The sequence below is a fragment of the Perognathus longimembris genome, chromosome 14 (genome assembly GCF_023159225.1).
Source record: "Perognathus longimembris pacificus isolate PPM17 chromosome 14, ASM2315922v1, whole genome shotgun sequence".
NCBI classification, from domain to species: domain Eukaryota; kingdom Metazoa; phylum Chordata; class Mammalia; order Rodentia; family Heteromyidae; genus Perognathus; species Perognathus longimembris.
Genome location: NC_063174.1, coordinates 40607307 through 40630316, shown reverse-complemented (window position 1 = coordinate 40630316; position 23010 = coordinate 40607307). Strand labels below are relative to the sequence as shown.

Below are 23010 nucleotides of genomic sequence, written 5' to 3'. Positions count from 1 at the left end.
CCTGCAGCTTTCAGGGTACTTCTAGGAAACTCTTTTCCTCTCCACCCATACGTGCTGTGTGCAACCCTGACTTTCAGGGGCCTTTAACCAGTGTCTTAGTCTGGACGGGAACCTGTTTTTGGAAGACAGCCTGGGATTATCTCTTGAGAGAACCATTATATACTGCGCTCTGGTTAGAAGTACCCCCCCCGGGCTGGGGCTGGGGATATGGTCTAGTAGCAAGAGTGCCTGCCTCGTATACCTGAGGCCCTGGGTTCAATTCCCCAGCACCACATATACAGAAAATGGCCAGAAGTGGCGCTGTGGCTCAAGTGGTAGATACTAGCCTTGAGCAAAAAGAAGTCAGGGACAGTGCTCAGGCCCTGAGTCTAAGCCCAGGACTGGCCAAAAAAAGAAAAAAAAGAAATACCCCCCGGGAAAAGCAGTCTTGGGAAGGAACGAGAGGAAAGGGAGAGCCTTTGCTAGCTTTTTAAATGTAGCATTTTTTTCTGAGGCTCATAAGGGTTAGAGACCTGGGAGGTAGACAGTAAATAAGCATTTGACTCTTATGTCATTTTGACAGCAGAACCTCAGTTTCCTTCTGCAGAAAGGAAAGATCCCTCTATGGGGGGTTTGTAAGGTTGGCGTATGGATTAGAACTTGTAAAGTATGTATCAGGTTCAGCAAAGTGCTTGGTAAAATGTTAACTCCTGTTTTGGGAGAAAGATCTGTCTTTTGGGTATTCTGTGGGAATACCCAAATGGGAATACCCAATGGGAATGGTGGAGGAAATAATTGCCGGTAGCAGTTTTCCCATTGGAATGAAAGGCTGCAAGCCCTCTTCGTCTCACAGCTGTTCTAATTCTAGGACCAAAGTTGGGGTGAGAATCACGTGTCAGGTGTGAGGGCTGGGCAAGAGGCTACCTAGGCATTCACAAATAAATGAGGTCTGCTGTACAGAAAGGCATGGAGAGCAATAGGTGGTGGAGGGAGGGGGCTTTTTGAGCTAGGAGAGTGTCAACAGTTATTTCCAACCTTAAAAAAAATTGTTTTTGGCCAGGCTCGCCCCTGTAATCCTAGCTACTCAGGAGGCTAAGATCTGAGGATCACTGTTCAAAGCCAAACTACTCAAAAAAGCCAGAAGTGGCGCTGTGGCTCAAGTGGTGGAGTACTAGCCTTGAGCACAAAGAGGCTCAGGGACAGTGCCCAGGCCCTGAGTTCAAGCCCCAGGACAGGCAGAAAAAAACTGCCTTTATTATTTATTTACCTTATTATCTTTAAATCATTGTACAAAGAAGTTGCTATTTATCAAAGTAGTTCTAAACTTTATTTTCTGTATTTTTCTCAAATTTATTATCCATTTTAATCAAAGAACATACTTTATATGATTTCAGTCCCTTTAAACTCTGAACTCAGGGCCTGGGCATTGTCTCTGGCTTCATTTGCTCAAGGCTAGCAGTCTACCACTTTACCCACAGTGCTGCTTTCAGCCTTCTCTGTTTATGTGCTACTGAGGACTTGAACCCAGGGCTTCATGCATGCTAGACAAGCACTCTACCCCTTAGCTACATTCCCAGTCTCCCCCTCCCTATGTACTCTTAAGAAGAGTATATTCTGTTCTTGGGTGGAGTGTTGTATAGATATCTATGAGGTCTAATTCGTTTATAGTGTTTAAGTCTTCTTTTCCTTGTTGAGCCGTTTAGTTGTACATCCAGTATCGGAAGTAGAATGTTGAAGTCTCTGCTACTGAATTTTCCCCTTCAGTTTGGATAGGTATGTTTTGTGAATTTTGGGGCTCTGATGGTAGGCCTGGGCACCGTTTCTGAGCTTTTTTTTACTCAAGGCTAACGCTGTACCACTTTGAGCCACTGGGCTACTTCTGGTGTTTTGGTGATTAATTGTAGATACGAGTCTCACAAACTTTCCTGCTTGGGTAGCTAGGATTACAGGTGTGAGGCAATGGCGACCAGCATGTAATGACTTTTTTGATGGATGGACAAGACTTTCCTCATTTCTGAATGTCCTTTGTCTGTAGTAACCATTTTTGTCTTAAGGCATTTTTTGTCCAATGTCAGTAGAGCCATTCCAGCACTATTTTGGTTATATTTACATGGTATCTCTCTCTCTCTCTCTCTCTCTCTCTCTCTCTCTCTCTTTTTTTTTTTTGCCAGTCCTGGGCCCTGAACTCAGGGCCTGAGCACTGTCCCTGGCTTCCTTTTGCTCAAGGCTAGCACGCTACCACTGGAGCCACAGCACCACTTCTGGCCGTTTTCTACATATGTGGTGCTGGGGAATCGAACCCAAGGCTTCATGTATATGAGGCAGGCTCTCTTGCCACTAGGCCATATTCCCAGCCCCATGGTATCTCTTTTGTCATTCTTCAAACCTATCATGTCTTTGAATGTAAATATGTCTCTTGTAAACCATATGTAGTTGGGTAATCTTAAAAAAATTTTTTTTTATCAGCCACTGCCTTTGGTACAAAGTAATTATTGATAAGGTAGAATTTATATCTGCCATTTTGCTGTTTGATATTTTATGTCTTACATACTTTGTTCTACTGTTCCTTCATCACTGTTAAATAGTTATTTTTGGAGTATACTGTTCCTGGCCTGTAAAGTGAGATAAAAGTAAGGTTTAAATACGATGCTCTCTGTGATGCAGTTAGGACTGTGCGTGATAAATAGCTGGTGCCCCATAAATGTGGGCACTTAGTTGTGCCGTGTGCTCTGTAAGAGCCCCAGTCATCCTATGGTTAACTGAGAGCAAAGTCCATCCAGAACTCCATGGTCCTGTATGCCTTCTGGGAAGGGTACAGCACGCAGGCAGATAGTGTTGGAGGGTGGATTGTAATCGGTGTTGGGAAACTTGACCATACTGGATGTCATCTCTTCCCCTGCTCCAGCACCTGGCACACTTGTTATGGAGATGTGTCCTGTTCCCTTTCTTCCCCCTGCCAGGTCCCTGAATCTCTCAGGGTGAGTCTTCTGTGTACACTGAAGTCGGATACCTACAGTGGTGGGCAACAGAGTGTGACAGAGAGACCTGGTTTGGAATCCGTTCACTTAGATTGAATCCTGGCTCCTTGCTTGTGAGCTCTGGGATCTGGGATGAGCTACTTTTCAGAGCCAGCCTCCTTGTGTTTCAGATTGAATGAGTGGTTCTACCAGTAAGCAATGCCCACATACCTTGAGCACACAGGTTGTGCTGGTGGCTGCTGTTTTCTGTGGTAGATGCTTTTTACAGAGGTATTTCTTTGGCTCCTGTGTCCCCCCACCCCCCACCCCTAGCTCTTAAGTCCTTCAAAGGCAGAACTGGTGAGGGAAGACTGTTGAATGGGACACCTGGTTCCCTGCAAGCAGCCTCCTGTCCTTCGCCTCACCGCCTCCAGGTCCTGCTGTTTCCAGCCTTGGGGCAAAAAACAGATGGGACTTGAAGAAACATTATGGGATAAAGATGGAACATTGAAGATTCAGAAGGAGTGACAGCCATGTGTGCTGAGGGCTTCTTGGAGGAGGCAGGAAGGAGCTTATGAGAGTAGAGGCAAGACTTTCAAGGCAGGAGTAGCTTCAACAAAGACCAAAGTCAAAGACTTGGCGTCGGGTGGTGGTGGTGGTGGTGGTGGTGGTGGTGGTGGTGAACATCACCTGTTCCTTGTATTTATCTGTAGCCTTTGAACCAGCCACCTTGCATTATGATTAATATGTGTTTTTCTGTCTCTCTCTCTCTCTGCCCACCCATCGTTTGGGAGACTCCACAGGATAGAGACACGGTACCTTGTCTCTGTGTCTGCTTTCCAAACAGCATTAGCTAGCTGTGCTTGCTGAATGGACGAAAAGGCCCAGGCAGACCAGGCGGCAGCAGGGTGTGTGGGGTGGAGGAGGAGGCAGGGCCGGTCTGGTAAGGGAGGCCCCTGTAACTGGCCTCCTATGTATCTTGGCGCAGGGCCGAGGTAGGCACTGGGGCACTCACTGGGGCAGTCAGGCATGGACTCCAAAGGGCCCTGCCCTGGACCTGCTAGGGAGCCAGACCTTTCCAGAAGGGGAGGGAAGAGCCAGAGCAGCCTCTGGTGGTGTGCGTAGGACATAGAGGGTGTTGTGAGGGGCCAGACCCAGAGGCCCCAGCAAAGCCCAGAAGGCTCTCACCAGTCACTTGAAAAACATTCACCGTGTTTAGTGTACAGAAAGCTCACCTCTGCCTGCTGAATCTTAAGTTCTGTTGGGAAGGGTTTTCTTGGAACCTATGCCTGTGCCCTAGGAGGCAACACCAGCTACTCCTGCAGTGTAGGCACAGGCTAAGCCTGGAGACATGATTCTTTGCTGGCTTTGCTCATGGTTCTGAGTTTCTCTCTGCCTCAGCTTCTCCCCTGAAAAAGGGACCTAGTTATCTTGTCCCCTGCTGGACATGTAGGTGATGTTCGTGGGATGGCAGGGGAGGGAGACAGCAAAGGTGGATGTGAATGCTCCGATGGAGTCCAGAATGTCTCACAAACCGAAAGACTCACTTTTCACACGTATCCCTCGGAAAACATCTTGGTGGTGTATTCCCTGTCAAAGCTCAAACTGCAGCCAGCTTGAACCCTGGCCAAGATTCTGAGTCTGGCCAAGACCCTGGGATTTCCTTCTTGTTCTTTTGCCTGGCTTCTGTGTCTCAGAGTTGAAGTTCAGTGCAGGGAAGGGGTGATTTGGGGACTCTGGATTGGGAACAGGAATGTCATAGGTCTCCTGCCCACCCCCTCTTCACTGTGGCTGACAGGGCCACACCTCTTGCCTCAGAGCCTTCTTTGTTACTGGTTTGCAAACCTCCTGAGAACAGGGCTTATGTGTCCAGTAGTCTGGAGGAATGGGGTCTTCTGGCCTAGGGGCAAACTCTCAGTTATATTGGGGTATTGGGCAAATGACATCCAGCTACTATGTCCAGGGTAAAAGTTTGCCCATGGACTGGACAATACTAGCTAGCCCAGAATGGCAATTCCAGACTACTTAGTCTGCCTGTACCCAGAGACCCTAGATATCTGAGAAAGAACCTTGCAGAAAGTGAGCCTGAACTAGGGGGCCAGCTAAACCACACTGGGCACCTTGCCAAAACCCCCTGGTGTTCTGACTCGACCTCGGTGTCTGAACATCCACCCCAGCCATGTCAGGGCACAAGGCATACAGATCCGCAAGCCCATGCTCCTGGCCATGGTGTAGACAGGAGTGGGAAGCTGGTGAGGGGAGCTGGTTATTTTTCTGGCTTCCATGTAGTGTAGAACAGTGAGTGATGGTCCAGGAGCCGGTGACTCATGGACCGGCCACCGGAGGACTTGGGTTCAGCTTTGTTTTTGAGGGCCTGGGCTGTGTGGGTGGTGGAGTTCTGAGACTGGTCCTCTTCCTAGGGTCTCAGCTTTTTGGGGGGAGTTGTGCTGCACATTTGGGGAGAGAGACTGGCCTCAGGACCAGGCAGGCAGGAGCTGTAGCTGGACACCTGGCTATGAGTCGTGCCTTTGCCTGGGCATGCTCTGACTCACCTGGGGTGTAGTCTTGAGTGAACATTCCATGTGTGAAAGCACAAAGGCCTGCGAGCTCTGCCTCAGAGCCCATCTGGGGATGAGGAACCAGGGAGGTCGTGTGCTGAGCGCGTGGGAGCGGGCTCAGACTATGTGCTCCACTCACAGTGAGTTCCTGTCCCAGCCTGGGGGTTAAAGAAGCTTCCTGGAGTGAGCTGTCTGAGGCCCGAAGGATGGCCTTGGCCAGATGACAGGGTGGGAAGGTTTCCTGGTCAGATGCACAGTCTGCACTGACATCTGGAAGCAAAACAGAAGCGTCACGCTGGAGGCCTTGATTGTAGGCCTCAAGCATGAGGAGACGTGCAGGAGCTAAAGTCTACCGGGACTTGGAGTTTAGACTTTGTCCCAAGTTAGTTTCCTATGTACTCAGAAGGTGACTGTCTTGAGTTTAGGGCTTTGTTTGTCTATTTTCCTCTTGGCTTTGGAGATCTTGAGCTCTGACTCCTCTGCTTCCTTGTGTTGAGCTTGCAGAGCCTGAGGTTGTGCAGGTTTAAGAGCAGAAGCTTGAGGCATCTGTCTCCAGGTGCTGGGGTTAGGGGAGCTCTCCAGCCAGCTCTCACCCCCCAGATCTGAGCTGAGCTGCGGGCTTAGGATGAACAGCTCCTCCCTTCCCTGTGCGACTGACTCCCAGCCATCTGGCTTCTCAGAGGAACACCTGGATGAATGCCCCAGGTGACTTCTCTTGGCACCCAGGGGTGTGTGTGTGTTGGAACTGCCATCCCTACAGAGCGCCCCAAGCTTTTCTCACACGTGCCTCTCATGGGTCTGGAAAACTCCTGTGTGGGTTTGGTACTGCTTTCCTTTCCCCATAGATCTTTCTGAACGCTTCCTAGGTCTCTGGCCACTGTCACTTGCCTGGTCTTCAGCCTCAGCAGACCTATGGCTCTGGTGGGAGGTTGACTGCAGCAGAGAGGGGTAAAGAAAGGGTGGCAGGTAGTCACAGGGGCTGACCGAGCAGGCTGGCCACAGTCTGGGCGCCTGGGCCTCATGGTGGCTGTGGGTTTCCTTTCAGCTGGTCCCAGAGGGGAGCTGCCTGCAGGGGTTCCTCCTTACACCCTCCTTCCTGCACTTTAGCTGGTGGAAGCCTTGGAGGAAGTCGCTTTCTTCCTCTTCCTCACTGAGAAAGGCCAGATTGGAGCCACCTGAGGGACAGAGGAATGGGGGTGGGGAAGGTCAAGTCCTGGCTTCGTGACATAACTGCATGTACTGTAGGCAGGTTCCTGAGCCCTTCCAAGACTCATCTAGTCCACCTGCACAGTGGAGGTTGAAAGAGCAATGGTCAGTGGTGGGAATTAAAAGAATGCAAAAGCTCTTTGGGCCCTCCTGGTGCAGGTTCCATATTACTACTGCTACTTAGTGTTTGCTATCTGGGTGGTCCCTCCCCATCTCCCTCTTCCCCAGGTTCCCAAGTACCCACTCCTTCCCCTTTCTCCTACTCCCAGCATGACCATTCTTCTCGGGGGTCCTAGACCTGTGTGTCCTTGCCCCTAGCACTGTTAGACACACAGAGAGACCCTCTGTAGCAGGAAAGCTCTTGGGTGATTCATCCTCTCCCGCACCAGGCCCCTTGATTTGTTCTGGTCACATCCCTGTCTCAGTTTCAGAAGCCTGCTGTGGTGTCATGAGTGATGACCCTTGTTGATGAGCGATAAGGAAGAAGCAGAGCAGAGGAGTCTAGCTTCTTCTTGTCTGCCTCAGGCTTCTAGCCCCTTCTTTGGGCCAGAGCAGCCAAGTCCTGGAGTCCATTTCATAGGCTTTACTTTGTTCCAAATCCTGTACCAGGACTGGGTAGCAGCTCTTCCTCTGCCTGTGTTAGGAACCCACTAGCATGTGTCCCTGTGCTTGCTCTAGGCCCCAAAGCCCTGCAGTGGCTCACAAATAGACAGGGCTGTGATGGAGGACGGCATAAACACATGTGAATATCCCAGGCTCACAGCCTCCTGGACACATGTGGCTTGCTGGGCTCACTCACCTTTGTATCGTCCCCTCTGTTGCATGTTCTTCCTTCCCCTCTCGCTTCTGTATCTGCAGAACTTTTAGTTGACTGGGCTTGAGGCAGGGTCCCAGAGGAGTGCCCAGTTCCACCCTGCAGCTTCATGGAGTTACCCAGGGTGACTCAATCTAGGGGACTGGCTTTTGGGTCTCTGCTCCGAATTAGGTTGTCAAGAACAACAACAACAAAAGGGTTTAAAATCAAGAGAAAAGGCGATTTCTCTGGCCTTCAGATCTCCTTTCTTGTCTAAATCTATTCCCAAGGCTGTTAGCCCGGTGCTCTCCTAACCTGCCCCCCCTCCCTCCTGGGCACCTTTTCACAAGTGAAGACAAAGAAGGTATGCTGGTAGGGTCTCTTGGGGTCTGGGAGCTGAGGAAGGAAATGGAGAAGTTAATTTCCTTCTTGGTGCCTGGTGAAAGTGAAAGACAGGGAGGGCACCCACCTCCAGTGAGTCAGGCAGGCCTGCAGCAGACAAGCAGTTAGGTGGATAAGTAGGCAGGTCAGCCCAGGAGTCAGGCAGACAGGCAGGCATGCAGGCAGGGCTAGAGCTGGGGAAATGTGCTGAGGAGTGATAGCTTGGCATGGCAAGGGGAGGGGCCAGTGCTGGGTGTAGCCCGGATTTTGGACCCGCCCACCCCCTCCACCGCCCTGTGCTCTTCTGGTTTCCTGGGAACTGCCTGGGCTGCTGACAAGGATCTGGAAAATCCAAGGACTGAGGTCACCTGGACCTGCAGGTCCATTCTCCTGAGTGAGCGGGCCCGCTGAGTTCCTCTTCTCTCCTCTCCCCACCAGAATCTTGGGGAAGAGGTGAGCCACTGAACCCCCACCAACTTTCTAGAGAGAAACAAAAACAAGACACACAGTCTCTCTCTCTCTCTCTCTGACGAAAGAAAGAAAGAAAAATTAAAAAGTTAAAAAGACGTGGAAGCAGCTATGTAAAATGAGGTCTGGATTTTGTTCTGCAGCAGGATCCTTTTTAAAAAAATCAAGTTAGAGGAAGCCGGGGGCGTGGCTTAGCATGCATGAGGGCCTGAGTTTAAGCCTCCGCATTTAAAAGAAGCTCAAGTTAGCAAAGGAAACCAGGCACTTTAAGCATGCTGTCATGGAGAATACCTGGACCAAACTTCTAGCAAAGGGCACCTGTCTTATTTGAGTTGGACTCTTCTTTGCCCAAAGTACCAGGGGCTCCAGCAGTGGAGGAGCAGGGATTGGGGAGCAGTTTGCAACCACTGACCCTGATGGGCTGCAGGGCTGGATCCTGCCTCTAGCCAGCCAGGGCTGCAAAACAGGTTCTGTGCTAGTTCAGAAAAGACTTGGCAGCCAGAGCCCCACCTAGCAGCTCTTCCTGGGGTGGGGCCTGGGCCTGGGCCTGGCCCTGAACGCTGGACTCCGAGTGCCTGGCAGGACTACACAAGAGCCGTGGCTGTGCTAGGAGTGACCCCTGTCCTCCCACTTCCTGTGTCTGGGATGTGCTTGGAGTGTGGAAGGAGGCTTTGTGTGGCTAAAGAGCCTTCTGGGTGGGGTGGGAGGTGGTTACGTAGACAGATGTGTGAGGAAGTCCAGGCCTGGCCCTGTGGGCTGTGGCTTGGGCTAGAAGGACAAGGGAGCCCAATTTTGCCTTTGTCACCCCCTTTTCCCAGCTTGCCTCAGGGACATAGGCTGAGTGTCAGCTCCACAGGGCACAAATGACACAAGCCAGCACCGCAGATCTGGAGCCTAGCCCGGAGCTTGTGGGACAAGATGAGAGTGACAGTATCTCAGGTGAGGCTGCCAGTTCTACTGCCTTCCTGGCTCTTGCCTCACCAGGGCTGCTCTGTGGCACAAGGTGGGACATTCTGGCAGGACCTTGGGGATCTCTTTCTTGCATTTACATTGGCCTACAGGAGTCCTGACACTGCCACTGTTGTTCTTCCTTCTGCAGGCTCCGGGACCCCGTGGAGCATCATGAACTGGGAAGTGTAGCTGAGCCCAAGAGCCTCCGCAAGGGGAAGGAGGAGCCAGCCACCTTCTCTCAGGACCTAACGCCCGATCCAGTTGTCTAGCATCTTCCTCTGCCTCTGCTCTGCCCTCACTGGCTTCTGAACAGAGACCTGGTTTCCTGCAGGATCTTTCCCCAGGGGATGGGCAGCTGGTGAAGGAAGTCTCATCGCCCAGGCTCACTTGGCCACACCATGAACCTCCAGGCCCAGCCCAAGGGTCAGACCAAGCGTAAGCGTTGCCTTTTCGGGGACCAGGAGCCAGCTCCCAAGGAGCAGCTCCCACCCCTGCAGGCCTCACAGCAGTCCCTCAGAGGGAAGGAGGAGCAGTATCGGGGGCACGAGGCCCCCCCAGGGGCTGCTTCTACCTCTCAGCCTGTGGATCTACCCCCTCCCAACAACCTGGCTCTGTTGAACTCTGTGGTGTACGGGTCAGAACGGGCCACAGCAGCCATGCTGTCCCAGCAGGTTGGCTCCGTGAAGTGGCCCAACTCCGTGATGGCTGCAGGGCGGGGCCTGGAGCGAGGAGGAGGTGGGAGTGTCAGTGACAGTGGCTGGCAACAGCAGCCAGGCCAGCCTCCACCCCACTCCACGTGGAACCGCCTGTCCCTCTACGGTGGACCCAAGGGGAGCCCTCATCCTGGCGTGGGGGTCTCTAGCTACTATAATCACCCAGAGGCACTGAAGGGGAGCAAGGCTGGCGGCCCGCAGCTGGACCACTATGGAAATGCAATGCGGCCCATGATGCCACAGAAGCTGCCTCTGGAGGTGGGGCGGGCCCCGGCCCCCTTGAACTCTTTCCACACCGCCAAGAAGACAGCAGGCCAGACACTGCCCCTGCAGCCCTTCCAGTTGGCTTTCGGCCAAGTGAACCGGCAGGTCTTCCGGCAGGGTCCACCACCTCCCAACCCCGCGGCGGCCTTCCCTCTGCAGAAGCAGCAGCAGCAGCCGCCGCAGCAACCGCAGCAGCAGCAGGCGGCCCTGCCCCAGATGCAGCTCTTTGAGAACTTCTACCCCATGCAGCAGCCGCCCTCTCAACAGCCCCAGGACTTTGGCCTGCCACCCACGGGGCCCCTGGGGCAGTCCCACCTGGCTCACCACAGCATGGCCCCCTACCCCTTCCCCCACAACCCAGATATGAATCCAGAACTGCGTAAGGCACTCCTGCAGGAGTCGGCCCAGCAGCCTGTGCTACCTCAGCCCCAGATCTCCTTCCCCCGCCGCTCCCGCCGCCTCTCAAAGGAGGGGATCCTGCCTCCCACCACCTTGGATGGGGCTGGCACCCAACCCGGGCAGGAGCCCGCCAGCAATCTGTTCCTACATCACTGGTCCCTGCAACAGCCGCCACCTGGCTCCTTGGGACAGCCCCACCCCGAAGCTCTGGGGTTCCCACTGGAACTGAGGGAACCTCAGCTGCCGTCTGATGGCGAGAGACTAGCACCTAACGGTCGGGAACAAGAAACTGCAGTGGGCAATGAGGAGGGTTTGAGGGCAGGGGGCAAAGGGGACTGTGGGCAGATTGTACGAAGTGGGGTGATCCAGAGCACAAGACGGAGGCGGAGAGCATCCCAGGAGGCCAATTTGCTGACTCTGGCCCAAAAGGCCGTGGAGCTGGCCTCGCTGCAGAGTGCAAAGGTGAGGTCAGCACTGGGGGCTGGGCCGGGCATGGAACAAGGGAGGAGGGCGCAAGTGACCCTAGTCTCAAAGAGTAGGGCTTTTTCATTTTTATTTTTTCAGTTCATTGAAAGAAACGAGAGAACTTCTCCAATGCAAAGAACCTCTCTGCTCAAGGCACCCCTACCTGAAGGGAAGCCAGAGTTTGTTATACCACAGAGGTGGGCAGGCAGGAAGGCACCACACACCACCCTGCTAGCTTCTTCATGCAGGCCTTGGTTGGGAATTGAGGGAGGTGAGACCATTTCTGGATCAAGTATGCTAAAAGACAAGGATGTGGTGATTGCCAGGTGCCAGTAGCTCACTTCTATAATTGTAGTTACTCAGGTGGCTGAGATAAGAGGATCAGAGTTCCAAGCCAGTCTGGACTGACAAGTCTGAGAGATTCTTATCTCCAGTTAACTAGCTAGGAATGGAGTAAGTGGTAGAGTGTCAGCCTTGAGCAAAATAGCTAAGCAAGAGCTCTAGACCCCAAGTTCAAACCCTAGTACTGGCACATGCGCATGCACACACACACACACACACAAAGAATATAGTGATCATTATACAGTGGCTTTGTTTGTCAACATTGAAGTTGATAGGCTTTAGTCAGGTGTTGGCTTATGCCTGTGTTCTTAGCTACTCAAGAGGTTGAGATCTGAGCTGAGGATCCAGGTTCAAAGCCAGCCTGGGCAGGAAAGTCTCTAAGGCTCTTATTGCCAATTAACCACCAAAAAACTAGAAATGGAGCTGTGGGTCAAAGTGCTAAGAGTGCTAGCCTTGAGCAAAAAAGTCCAAGCGCCATGCCCCCCGCCCCCCACCCGCAAAGAAAAGGCTTGTTTTGACTGGGCATGGTGGTGCATACCTATAATCCCAGCTATTCTGCTATTCTGATGTTAGAGATTGGGAGGATCAAAATTCTAGGCCAGCTCAAGCAAAAAGTTAACAAGATAAACATCTTAAACAAGCCAGACATGGTGGGGCGAGTTGTAATTAAAGCGGCACGGGAGGTATAAGTAGTAGGATCACAGTCCAAAGCCAGCCCAGGCATAAATGCAAGACCTGACTGAAAAATAACTATGCAAAGAAGGAGTGGGGAGTGTGGCTCAAGTGGTAGAACACCTGCCTAACAAGTGTAAAACCCTGAGTTTAAACCCCAACACCTCAAAAAAAAAGTTGTATGTAAATTATAACACAATAAAGTTGTTTTAGAAAAATGGACATACTTGGAGCACCTCTGTGATGCTTGGGGCTTTTTAATGCCTGATCACAAATAATTAATCATCACAACCAATAGGAATGGTGCTGTTACCTGTTTTCTAGTTAAAGAAGCTGAGACTCAGGTTGGATTTCCCAAGGCCACATAGCTGAAGCAGAAGCCTGGTATCTGACTCCAGTGCCAATGCTTGTCCCTTTCTTCATTAGAAGTCTCACTGCTGATGCCTTGAGGTCCAGGCTGGTATATACGAGGCTTCACAATTAGCTTAGAATTTGCTTAGGGACATTGTCTACTGTGGCTATCAGCTTGTGGAGACATAGATGCGGGAACCCTTGCCACATCTTCCTTCCCTCCCTCCCTCCCTCCCTCCCTCCCTCCCTCCCTCCCTCCCTCCCTCCCTCCCTCTTTCTTTCTTTTTTTCTTTCTTTTTTTCTCTTTCTTTCTTTCTTTCTTTCTTTCTTTCTTTCTTTCTTTCTTTCTTTCTTTCTTTCCTTCTTTCTCTCTCTCTCTCTCTCTTTCTCTCTTTTCTTCTCTTCCCTTGTTTTTTCTTTCTTTTTGCTAGTCTGGGCCTTGAACTCAGGGCCTGAGCACTGTCCCTGGCTTCTTTTTGCTCAAGGCTAGAATGGCAGGACCCAGTGGAAGAGAAGTTATAGGGAGAGAGAGTGCTTGGAATACCTGGGAAATGAGATGGTCCAGGGAGAGAGGGCAGATTGTCAAAGACCTGTGGGAGCCATTGTGGTTGTTTGTGTCCCTGGATTCATGGGCATTGGGGATAGGAGTTCTAGGTCAGCCAATCAGGACGTCTTTTCTGAATCTCACTTCCATCCACTTCATCGCCCTTTTCTCTAGGATGCCAATGGCTCTGAGGAGAAGCAGAAAAGTGTATTGGCCTCCACTACCAAATGTGAGGTGGAGTATTCTGAGCCTGCCTTAGCTGCCAAGCGAGCACGAGATGAGAGCGGCATGGTACCTCTCATCATCCCTGTGTCTGTTCCTGTGCGGACGGCGGATGCAGCCGAGGTGACCCAGCTTGGCGGTGTGGACGAAGATAGGAAGGCTCTGGAACAGAACCTCTCTGAACACAAGCCATCTGTCATCGTCACTCGAAGGCGGTCCACTCGTATCCCTGGGATGGATGCTTCGGCTCAGGTAGGAGAAACTGCTCTTCTAAACCCATCCTCACTAGGGCCGAGACTTCTGGGACCCAGGATGTATTTGAAATAGAGGCTGTCTGGGAAGTCGAACATGTGTGAATTTCTCTTGTTTCAGGTCAGCAAATTGTGACCAGCCCCTAACGTGAGTCAATGCCTTATGCAAGGTAGTGGGATGTAGAAATGTTTGCTTGCTATGTCAGTACTGAGAGACAGGTACCCTGAAATTGTGCACTTAGATGGAGAGTTTTGTCTATTTCTCCTTTTATTTCTGTCATTATTTGTTTGAGGCAATGTTACTCAGGTACCTTTAGAACTGGATTAGGCACTTCCTTGCTATGAAATGTTTCATTTTATTTAGCAATATTTTGTCTCAAAATCAACTGATATTTGGCATCCATTTGGTTAATACCTGGAAGGTATATCTTTTCTATCTTTTTCTTCTTTTCTGTGTCTTCAGAAGTTAGTAAACTTGAAAAACTACAGTCTAACAACTTGTCTTTTTAACTAGAGTACTAATGCAGCAAATTACCTTTTTGTTTCTGTTTACCTACTAATAAAACTGTATATACAGTGCCAGGCACAGTGATGCATAGCTGTAATTCCACCCACTTGGGAGGCAGAGACAGGAGGCCCGCAGGGTAGTGATAGGGAGACCCTAACCAGAAAACAAAATTCAAAAGAAAAAAAAAGGACTGGTAGTGTGACTCAAGGTAAAGCATATGAAGCACTAAAGGATTCAAGCTCCAGGCTGGGGCTGGGGTGGGGGGCGGGGGGCGGGGAGGGAATTGTGTATATGGTGAACAACGTAATGTTTTGTTATGTGTGTACTGTGTGGAATGGCTAGATCATGATAATTAACTCGGTCATTACTCATATACTTATTTTTTGTGTGTGTATGGCAAGAACACTTAAAATCTGCTGTCTCAACACTTTTCAAATATATAATATGCTGTTATTAATGAAAGTCAGTTAGGGCATATGGTAGATGAACGTACTCAACTTCTGTCTGACTAAGGTTATGTTTCCCTTGGTAGTCCATCCCTGGTCCTCACCCCAATATCTATGAGTGCCACTGTTTCAGATGCCATAGATCTACTTGGAATGGACTCTTTCATTTACTTGTTGCTTTCTGTCTATCCTGTCTGGTCTCTCCTGCACTGTGCAACTTTTCTTCTCTTTTCCCCTTGATTTTGTTTTGTTTTGTTTTGTTTTGTTTTTGGCCAGTCCTAGGCCGTGAACTCAGAGCCTGAACACTGTCCCTGGCTTCTTTTTTGCTCAAGGCTAGCACTCTGCCACTTGAGCCACAGCGCCACTTCTGGCCATTTTCTGTATATGTGGTGCTGAGGAATCGAACCCAGGGCCTCATGTATACGAGGCAAGCACTCTTGCCACTAGGCCATATCCCCAGCCCCCTTTTTTTTTTTTTGTTTTTTTTTTTTTTTTGGCCAGTCCTAGGCAGTGTTCCCCTTGATTTTGATTGATCAGCCTTGTCATTGCATTTTGCCACTTTTGAGATTTATTACTGTTTTTTGCTTTTTGGTTTTTTTTGTCTTTTCTTTCTTGGTACTGGGGATTGAACCCAGGACATTGCACTTGCTAGGCAAGTGCTCTGCCACTGAGCTAATGTTGCAGCTCTGGAATTTATTAGTTGTATACTGGGATTACTCTCACTTGGATTTCTGCAGGAGAACTAGGGTCTAAAGAAACATGCATAGATTGTGTTCTCAGTTCTCTGAGGGGTGACCCACGGTGAGTACCAGTATAGATGAGCAGGAGGGAAGCTGGCTTGTCATGTACACTGAAAGTACCATGACATTGGAGCTGAGAAGACTGCTGGAGATTTAACCAGGTGTTCTTGGCTTATTGAAATCTAACTAAGCACTTTTACCTCTTACTGGATTCTAAGTTTCTACAGGACCCTAACTCTATTTTTCACTAATTCCTAACTCGTAAAATGATTGACTGGCATATTAGTGTGTGTTACTATAAGCAGTTCTCTCTTTATTATCATACGAACTCATGACTTTTTGTTGTTGTTGTGGTTTTTTTTTTTTTTTGCCAGTCCTGGGCCTTGGACTCAGGGCCTGAGCACTGTCCCTGGCTTCTTTTTGCTCAAGGCCAGCACTCTACCACTTGAGCCACAGCGCCACTTCTGGCCATTTTGTATATATGTGGTGTTGGGGAATCGAACCCAGGGCTTCATGTATATGAGGCAAGCATTCTTGCCACTAGGCCATATTCCCAGCCCAATCATTACTTTTTTTTTTTTCATTTTTATTCATCCCTTTGGTTGCTTTCATATGTTTCATCTCATATCTCCAAGCTTCTCTCTCGGATATGTAATATACTGTTTGTGAGGAATATCTTATAGTATTCATTTCTTTTAGTGCAAGTCTTTTGATGATACAGAAGACCTGATTTCAGAAGGTGTTTTCATTTTATCTTTATTTTTGAAGGATAACTTTGGCCAGGTAGTAGATTTTAGGTTTGTGGTTATTTTCTTCTGACTCTTTAAAGATAACGTTCTATTGTGGTTCAGGCTTCCATTTTACTTGCAGTGTTAAGAAATAATTCCAAACCTGAAGAGAGGCTGAGGCAGGAATATTTCAGGTTCAAGACCAGCCTGGGATACATAGGGAAATCCTGTCTCAATTTTTTTTTAGCCTAGGCAGGGAAGTCCATGAGACTCTTTTTTTTTTTTTTGCCAGTCCTGGGCCTTGGACTCAGGGCCTGAGCACTGTCCCTGGCTTTTTTTTGCTCAAGGCTAGCACTCTGCCACTTAAGACACAGCGCCACTTCTGGCCGTTTTTTTATATATGTGGTGCTGGGAAATCGAACCCAGGGCTTCATGTATACAAGGCAAGCACTCTTGCCACTAGGCCATATTCCCAGCCCCTCCATGATCCTCTTATCTCCAATTAACCACCAGAAAACTAGAAGTGGAGCTGTGGCTCAAGTGATAGAGCACTAGCCTTGAGCTGAAGAGCTCAGGAACAGTGCCTAGGCCCAGAGTTCAAGCCCCACGACCCACCAAAAAAAAAAAAAAAAAGAAAGATTGATTGATTAGTGTTTAAGCCATAATTATTGTTTAGATATAAGATACCTTTATATCTTGTTACTTTTAAGATTTGGGGTATCTTTTGTCTGGTTGTTTTTTACCTTTGATTTTTAGTAATTTTATTGTTTACATACATGTTTAGAGTTTACCTTAAATATTTCTTCTCTATCTTTCCTCTTCTGGAACTCCAGTTATGTGTTTGTTAGGCCTTTTCTCATATATCACTTATTTTATGACTGTCATGCACTTTCTTGTATTTTCTAATTTTTTTTTTCAGTCTGATCTTTCACTTCACCAGTTTCTCACTAGCTGTGTCTAATATGTTGTTAATCCCACTGGTTGAGTTGTTTTAGTTCTTTCATTTTTTAATTACCAGATTTCCATTTGGTTCATTTTTAGTTTCTAGTTCTTTGATGAAAGTTTCAAATTTGCCTTTTATTTCATAAATTAAATATAGCTTTTCTTAAAAGTTTATGTCTGATGACTCCATAATATCAATTTTATTTCTCTTGTTTCTTATTTCTTTTCTTTTCTTTTTTTGCCAGTCCTGGGGCTTAGACTCAAGGCTTGAGCACTGTCCCTGGCTTCCCTTTGCAAGGCTAGCACTCTACCACTTGAGCCACAGCGCCACTTCTGGCTTTTTCTGTATATGTGGTGCTGAGGAATCGAACCTAGGGCTTCATGAATACTAGGCAAGCACTCTGCCGCTAAGCCACATTCCCAGTCCAGTCTCTTACTTCTTGTTTTAAAATGACATCTTGTTTTCTTGTATATGGAGTCACTTATTATTGAGGGCCAGTATATTAGTCCATTTTCTGTTGTTATAGTAAATAACCAGAAGCTAGGTACTTATTATTTTTTTTAATGGTTTATTTAGCTCACAATTTTGTAGCCTAAAATCCTCACCTGTTCAGCCTCCGGTGAGGGCTCCCTCCTCCCCACCCCCCGACATTCATCACAACAGGGCGATGGCATCAACGTGGGAGTCTGTGCAAGAGAGCGCGCGGTCCTGTAGCGAGAAAGGAAGCAGGAAGAGTGGGGATCAGACTTGATCTTACAACAACTTGCTTTCATGAGAAGTAACCCACTTCTCAAGAACAGTATTATCTCTCTGAGGGCAATGGCCCTGTGACATAATGACCTGGCAGTAGGCCCTAACTCCTAAAGCTTCTACCATTTAAACACCACCAACCTGGGCTGGGGCATATAAACTCTCAGGGAACACACCACATGTAAGCTATAACATCACAGACTATGTATGAAAAGATTGCTTAATGTCTGAGGCGTGTGGCTTTGGCTTCTAAAGACTCTCCCTCCATCTTCATCCCTCTAATTCCTTCTTTCCTCAGAGCTTGGCAGTGCGTCCAGGAACTCTCTGTACCAGCCTCGACGTAACACTAACCCCAGCACTTTTCCCATGGTCCTCCTACTGGAAATCCTGAAAAACTGGTACCTAACTCTATAGTGTGTGTGTGTGTGTGTGTGTGTGTGTGTGTGTGTGTGTGTGTGTGTGTGTCCTGGGGCTTGAAATCAGGAGGACCTAGATACTATCGGAGTTGTTTTTGTTTTGTTTTTAAGGCTAGTGCTCTACTACTTGAGCCACAGCTCCACTTCCAGCTTTTTTTGGTGGTTGATTGGAGATAAGAGTCTTATGGACTTTTCTGACCTGGGCTGGCTTCAAACCACAATCTTTAGATCTCAGCCTCCTGAGTCACTAGGATTACATGTGTGAGTCACTCACTGGTGCCCAGCTCTAATCCTTTTTTTGCCCCCTATAAAAATGTAGGTCTCTATTTTTTTTTTTTTCTTCTGCCACTCTTGGGGCTTGGACTCAGGGCCTGGGCACTGTCCCTGGCTTCCTTTTTGCTCAAGGCTAGCACTCTACCTCTTGAGCCACAGTGCCACTTCCATCTTTTTTTGTTTATGTGGTGCTGAGGAATCAAACCCAGGGCTTCATGCATGCTAGGCAAGCACTCTACTGCTAAGGCACATTCCCAGCCTAATAGGTCTCTTTTCCTTCTCTCAGTATTGTTCAGTTAGCATCTCCCCATCTCAGGCAAGATTTTAAAGCCCTTTTTTGACAGGTATTTTATATGATCCAGAGGCACACAGTTAAAGTCTTCTATAATGTTTCCCCATCCTCATGCACCATTTATCTTCCAGATTGGAAACCATAACTTTACAACTAAGTTCTAAATTGATCTGAAGTAAAAATATGTGTTGTTGTTTGTGTGTGTGTGTGTGTGTGTGTGTGTGTGTGTGTGTGTGTGTGTGTGTGCAGAGAGACAGAGAAAGAGATAGAATTCCCCCCAGATCTGATTCTTTATTTAAAGATTCTGGAGCCAAGTGCTGATGGCTCATGTCTGTAATCCTAGCTACTCAGGAGGCTGAGATCTGAAGATTGTAGTTCAAAGCCAACTCAGGTAGCAAAGTCCATGAATCTCCAACTAGTCAGCAAAAAACCTGAAGTGGAAGTGTGGTTCAAGTGGTAGAGTGCCAGTCTTGAGCAAAAAAGCCAAACATGAACTTGAGGCACTGAATTCAAGCCCCCCAATACCAGCATGCCCCCAAAATAAGACTCCAGGCAGTGTTTTCCTCTTCCAAAGGTCACAGAGAGCATGCAATTCTGAGTCATTTTAATTAGAGGTTGAGATGGGAGGATTGGAGCTGGGAATTTAGTTCCTGTAAGGACCAGCCTATTTCTGATTCTGATTCTCAGATATAGCTCTTTGGAGTCCCAGTTCAAACCTGGTGTTTACCAGACTCTCTTTCCTTGGTAAGCCCTAAACTCCAGTTCTTATTCTATTTTTTTTTCTTTTTTCTTTTTTTTTTTTTTTTTTGCCAGTCCTGGGCCTTGGATTCAGGGCCTGAGCACTGTCCCTGGCTTCTTTTTGCTCAAGGCTAGCACTCTGCCACTTGAGCCACAGCGCCACTTCTGGTTGTTTTGTATATGTGTGGTGCTGGGGAATCGAACCCAGGGCTTCATGTATATGAGGCAAGCACTCTTGCCACTAGGCCATATTCCCAGCCCTCCAGTTCTTATTCTAATGGCTTCTTGGGATTTGTTCAAAGCTCTGCCCAGTTTCGGAGCCCCTCAGCTGCCTCTTGCACTAATGGCATCTGCCTCTAGGGATAAGGTGGTTAATTCCAGTGCTGGACTTACCTCTTTGGGCTTTCTTCCTTTATTACCCCCAACCCTTGGTTCTTTGATATTGTCGCCAACCTTTGTGTTCTCTGATACCTTCAAAACAAGTGAGTTTTGTGTGTGTGTGTGTGTGTGTGTGTGTGTGTGTGTGTGTTGTTGTTGTTGTTGTTGTTGTTTTTACATTGAGATCAGGTTTTTAAATTATTCCCAGCCTAGAGAGTTAGCTTGCATACCTGTTCTCTATTACAGAGTGGTGCCGTTTGGGCAGGAGGGCTAAGGCTCCCAAGATTATTATAAGATAATTTATCCAAGCTTATCTTTTTTTCTGTGGTACTGTTCTATAGTTTGGGGGAATGTTCAGAAGGAGCCTGAACAACTAACTACATGGAGGTGTTTAGTACTACCATTTCAGGCAAGGAAAATAGGCCCAGAATAGGCAAGAGATAGATTGTATCAGCCTCCTTTTCATTACTGTAATGAAATACCTGAGGAAGGCTAACTTATGAAGAAAAAAGATCCACTGGGTTCATGGTTCTGAAAGTACCAGGTCCATAGGCCTTATCCTGTAACAGCCTTTATTTTTAATTTTTTAAATTTTTTTACTGGCACAATCCCAAGGTAATTTAGAGAATCATGTGGCAAGAGGTAGGGAGTACATATGACTGGTCTTTGTCCCTTTCTTATAAAGTCATGAAGATTCATCTAACGACCTTACCTAAACCTAATCATTTCTTTTTTTTTTTTATTGAGTACTTTCTAAAACTTAATTTTATTGTCAAGGTGATGTACAGAGGGGTTACAGTTACATGCATAAGGTAGTGAGTACATTGCTTGTCAAACTTGATACCCTCTCCCTTATTTTTCTCCCACTTTCTTTCCTCCTCAACCCACCCCCCAAGTTGTACAGTTAATTTCCAACATATTGTCTTGTATCACTGTTGCATTGGTTAGCCTTTTGTCTCACCACTTTGAAGTTCCCCTTCCCTTCCCTGATTCAGATAAATGTATATTTACTATCCTCGGTATCAAAATCAGATACAGTGACAACAGGGGGTAAAACCTAGTCCTTTTCCAGAGACTCCACCTCTTAACACCAGGCTGAGTGAGTTTCCACCTTTTTAATGGCATTTGGACATGACTTTGGGAATTCAACCCTTTCACAAGTATGTGTTGAGGTACACATGATGTTCACACCTTAGCCCCAGCTGGATATTTGGTCTAGCTCAATAGTAGAGCACTGGTCTAGCATCTGTGAGGCCATGGGTTCCATTCCCAATGCTGCAAAACCTCAAACTCGGCACTGAGCTCATGTCATATAGCAGAGAATGGCAGCACTAACCCTGGAATTCGGGTGACCCGAATCTGTGCTCAAGGTTGTCACGACACCAGGCAGTTGTGGGAAGTTTATTTTTGATTGTTTGTTTAGTTATTTTTCTTTGTACTCTAGATGTTTTCCATCATGGATAAAACAGAATGGTATAGTGAGTAAATGTTTAGTCAGCATCCAATTTTCCCACTCATAGCCGTATGCAGGAGACTCTGCGGGAGGTGTGCCTCAGACATTAAGGCATCTAACTAGCAAGTAAGAGTCCCTGAGTTCAAACTCTAGTACTGCCAGAAAGACAAACAAAAAATAGAGCCAACTGGGTTCCCGTGGCTCATGCCTGTAATCTTACTCAGTAAGCTAAGATCTGAGAATAGTGGTCCAAAGCCAGCCTGGGCAAGACAGTGTGAGACTCTTCGCTACACTAAACTACCAGAGAAGCCATAAAATAGAGCTGTGGCTCAAAGTGGTAGAGCACTTGCCTTGAACAAAAAGGTCAGGGAGAGCTCCCAGGCCTTAAGTTCAAGACCCAGGACACATGAGTGCACACACACACACACACACACACACATATACACACACACACACACACACTCTCTCTACAGCCAATTGTATTCCATTTGTATCTCCAGTTCTCCCCATCCCTGGGTTATTTTGAGGCAAATCCCAAGTACTGTATCATCTCATACATACCTCTGAATATATACATAACATAAACACATGCACCTGAGTATATCCACACCAACTCTTTGTTTCTGGCCTTTTTAACATGCTGTCCATACCATTATCACATTGAAAGAATGGCCAAATGTATGGATAGCTTAATTCCATTAAGCTATGAATACTATGAATACTTCTAAGCTTTCTGAATTTGTGTTCTATTTCTTGTCTAGCGAGTTGATGGAGGGGTGGGGAGGAGGGGTCTTTTATGCTACCCCATTGTTTTCTGTCTAATCGTGTTGTTCCCTCTACGAGTAGAGAATGAACGCTTCCGTTTGCGCCTGTGTATAGGAGGGAAAGGAGGGCACAGATGGAAATAGGTCATGGCCAGGGCTTCTCAGGGAGTCGGGCCCTCTGCGGGAAGGTGACATGGGAGTTGGATTGTCAGGGAGGGAGAGAGCCTGGCTGCTGCTCCCCCCTGGTACGTTATATCCTCGGCCTTCTGGGGAATATATGACAGAAGCAAGGAAAAGCTTCTCTTCCCTCACAGCCTTTCCTACGGGCTCATGAGACTGATCATGGAGGGGGAAGTATGAACCAGGAGGGCCAGCCTCCGACAGCGTGAGGGGTAACCTCTGATCATAGATCTAATCCTGCAAGGCCAGAGATTCTCTTACTCCATTTTAGTAATCATATGCCCAGCTCAGGTCTTGGCACAAAATAGGGGCTCTCATCTAATGCAGAGCCTGGAATTTTAAGTAGTGATGTGTTTATCGAGTGGTTACTTTGTGCTAGGGAAGGCACAGATTGATTTCCATGTACTAGCTCACGTGGTCTTCGTAGCTACCATATTAGCTTAGTTTTATTTTTTGAGACAGGGTTTCCCTATATAACACAGATTGGTAAAACTTGACATCCTCCAGCCTCTGCCTTCGAAGAAGTGCTGAGATTACAGGCCTGGGCCACTACAAGTAGATGCTTCTTATTCCCATGTTAAAAATAATGGCACACACAGGTTGTGTAATTTTAAGTGGTAAGTAAAAGTGATAGACCCCAATCTAAGCAGACTAGCAGCACAGCCTGAACCCTTCACTGCTGGACCTCCCACAATTTATTAGGCATCAGAGCTAAGGCTGGGGGCCAAATAACAGAGCTCAGAATGGTTTCTCCATGTTTACATGTGTAGCCTGAAGAACCTGAAACACACTTCCTCTCGGGCCCTTTGCAGAGAAAGGGCGTGGCTTCCGAGGAGGGCCCTGAGACCCGCCTCCTCCTTTCCAGCTTGCTGGGTGGGCATGGAG

General features: G+C 48.0%; 1 protein-coding gene across 5 annotated transcripts in view; it reads left to right on the top strand.

The window, feature by feature from the left end:
* Positions 1 to 23010, top strand: part of Mideas (mitotic deacetylase associated SANT domain protein) — a 74912-nt gene that overhangs the window by 39037 nt on the left and 12865 nt on the right. For 3 of the 5 annotated variants that reach the window (XM_048362980.1, XM_048362979.1, XM_048362977.1), the window contains exons 2-3: positions 9442 to 11131; positions 13218 to 13517. In XM_048362980.1, the coding sequence (XP_048218937.1) occupies positions 9692 to 11131; positions 13218 to 13517 (1740 nt within the window). In that variant the 5' untranslated portion in view covers positions 9442 to 9691. Of the gene's footprint in view, positions 1 to 8892; positions 9282 to 9441; positions 11132 to 13217; positions 13518 to 23010 lie in introns of those variants that run through there. The other 2 variants (XM_048362981.1, XM_048362976.1) reach the window with 2 other exon arrangements.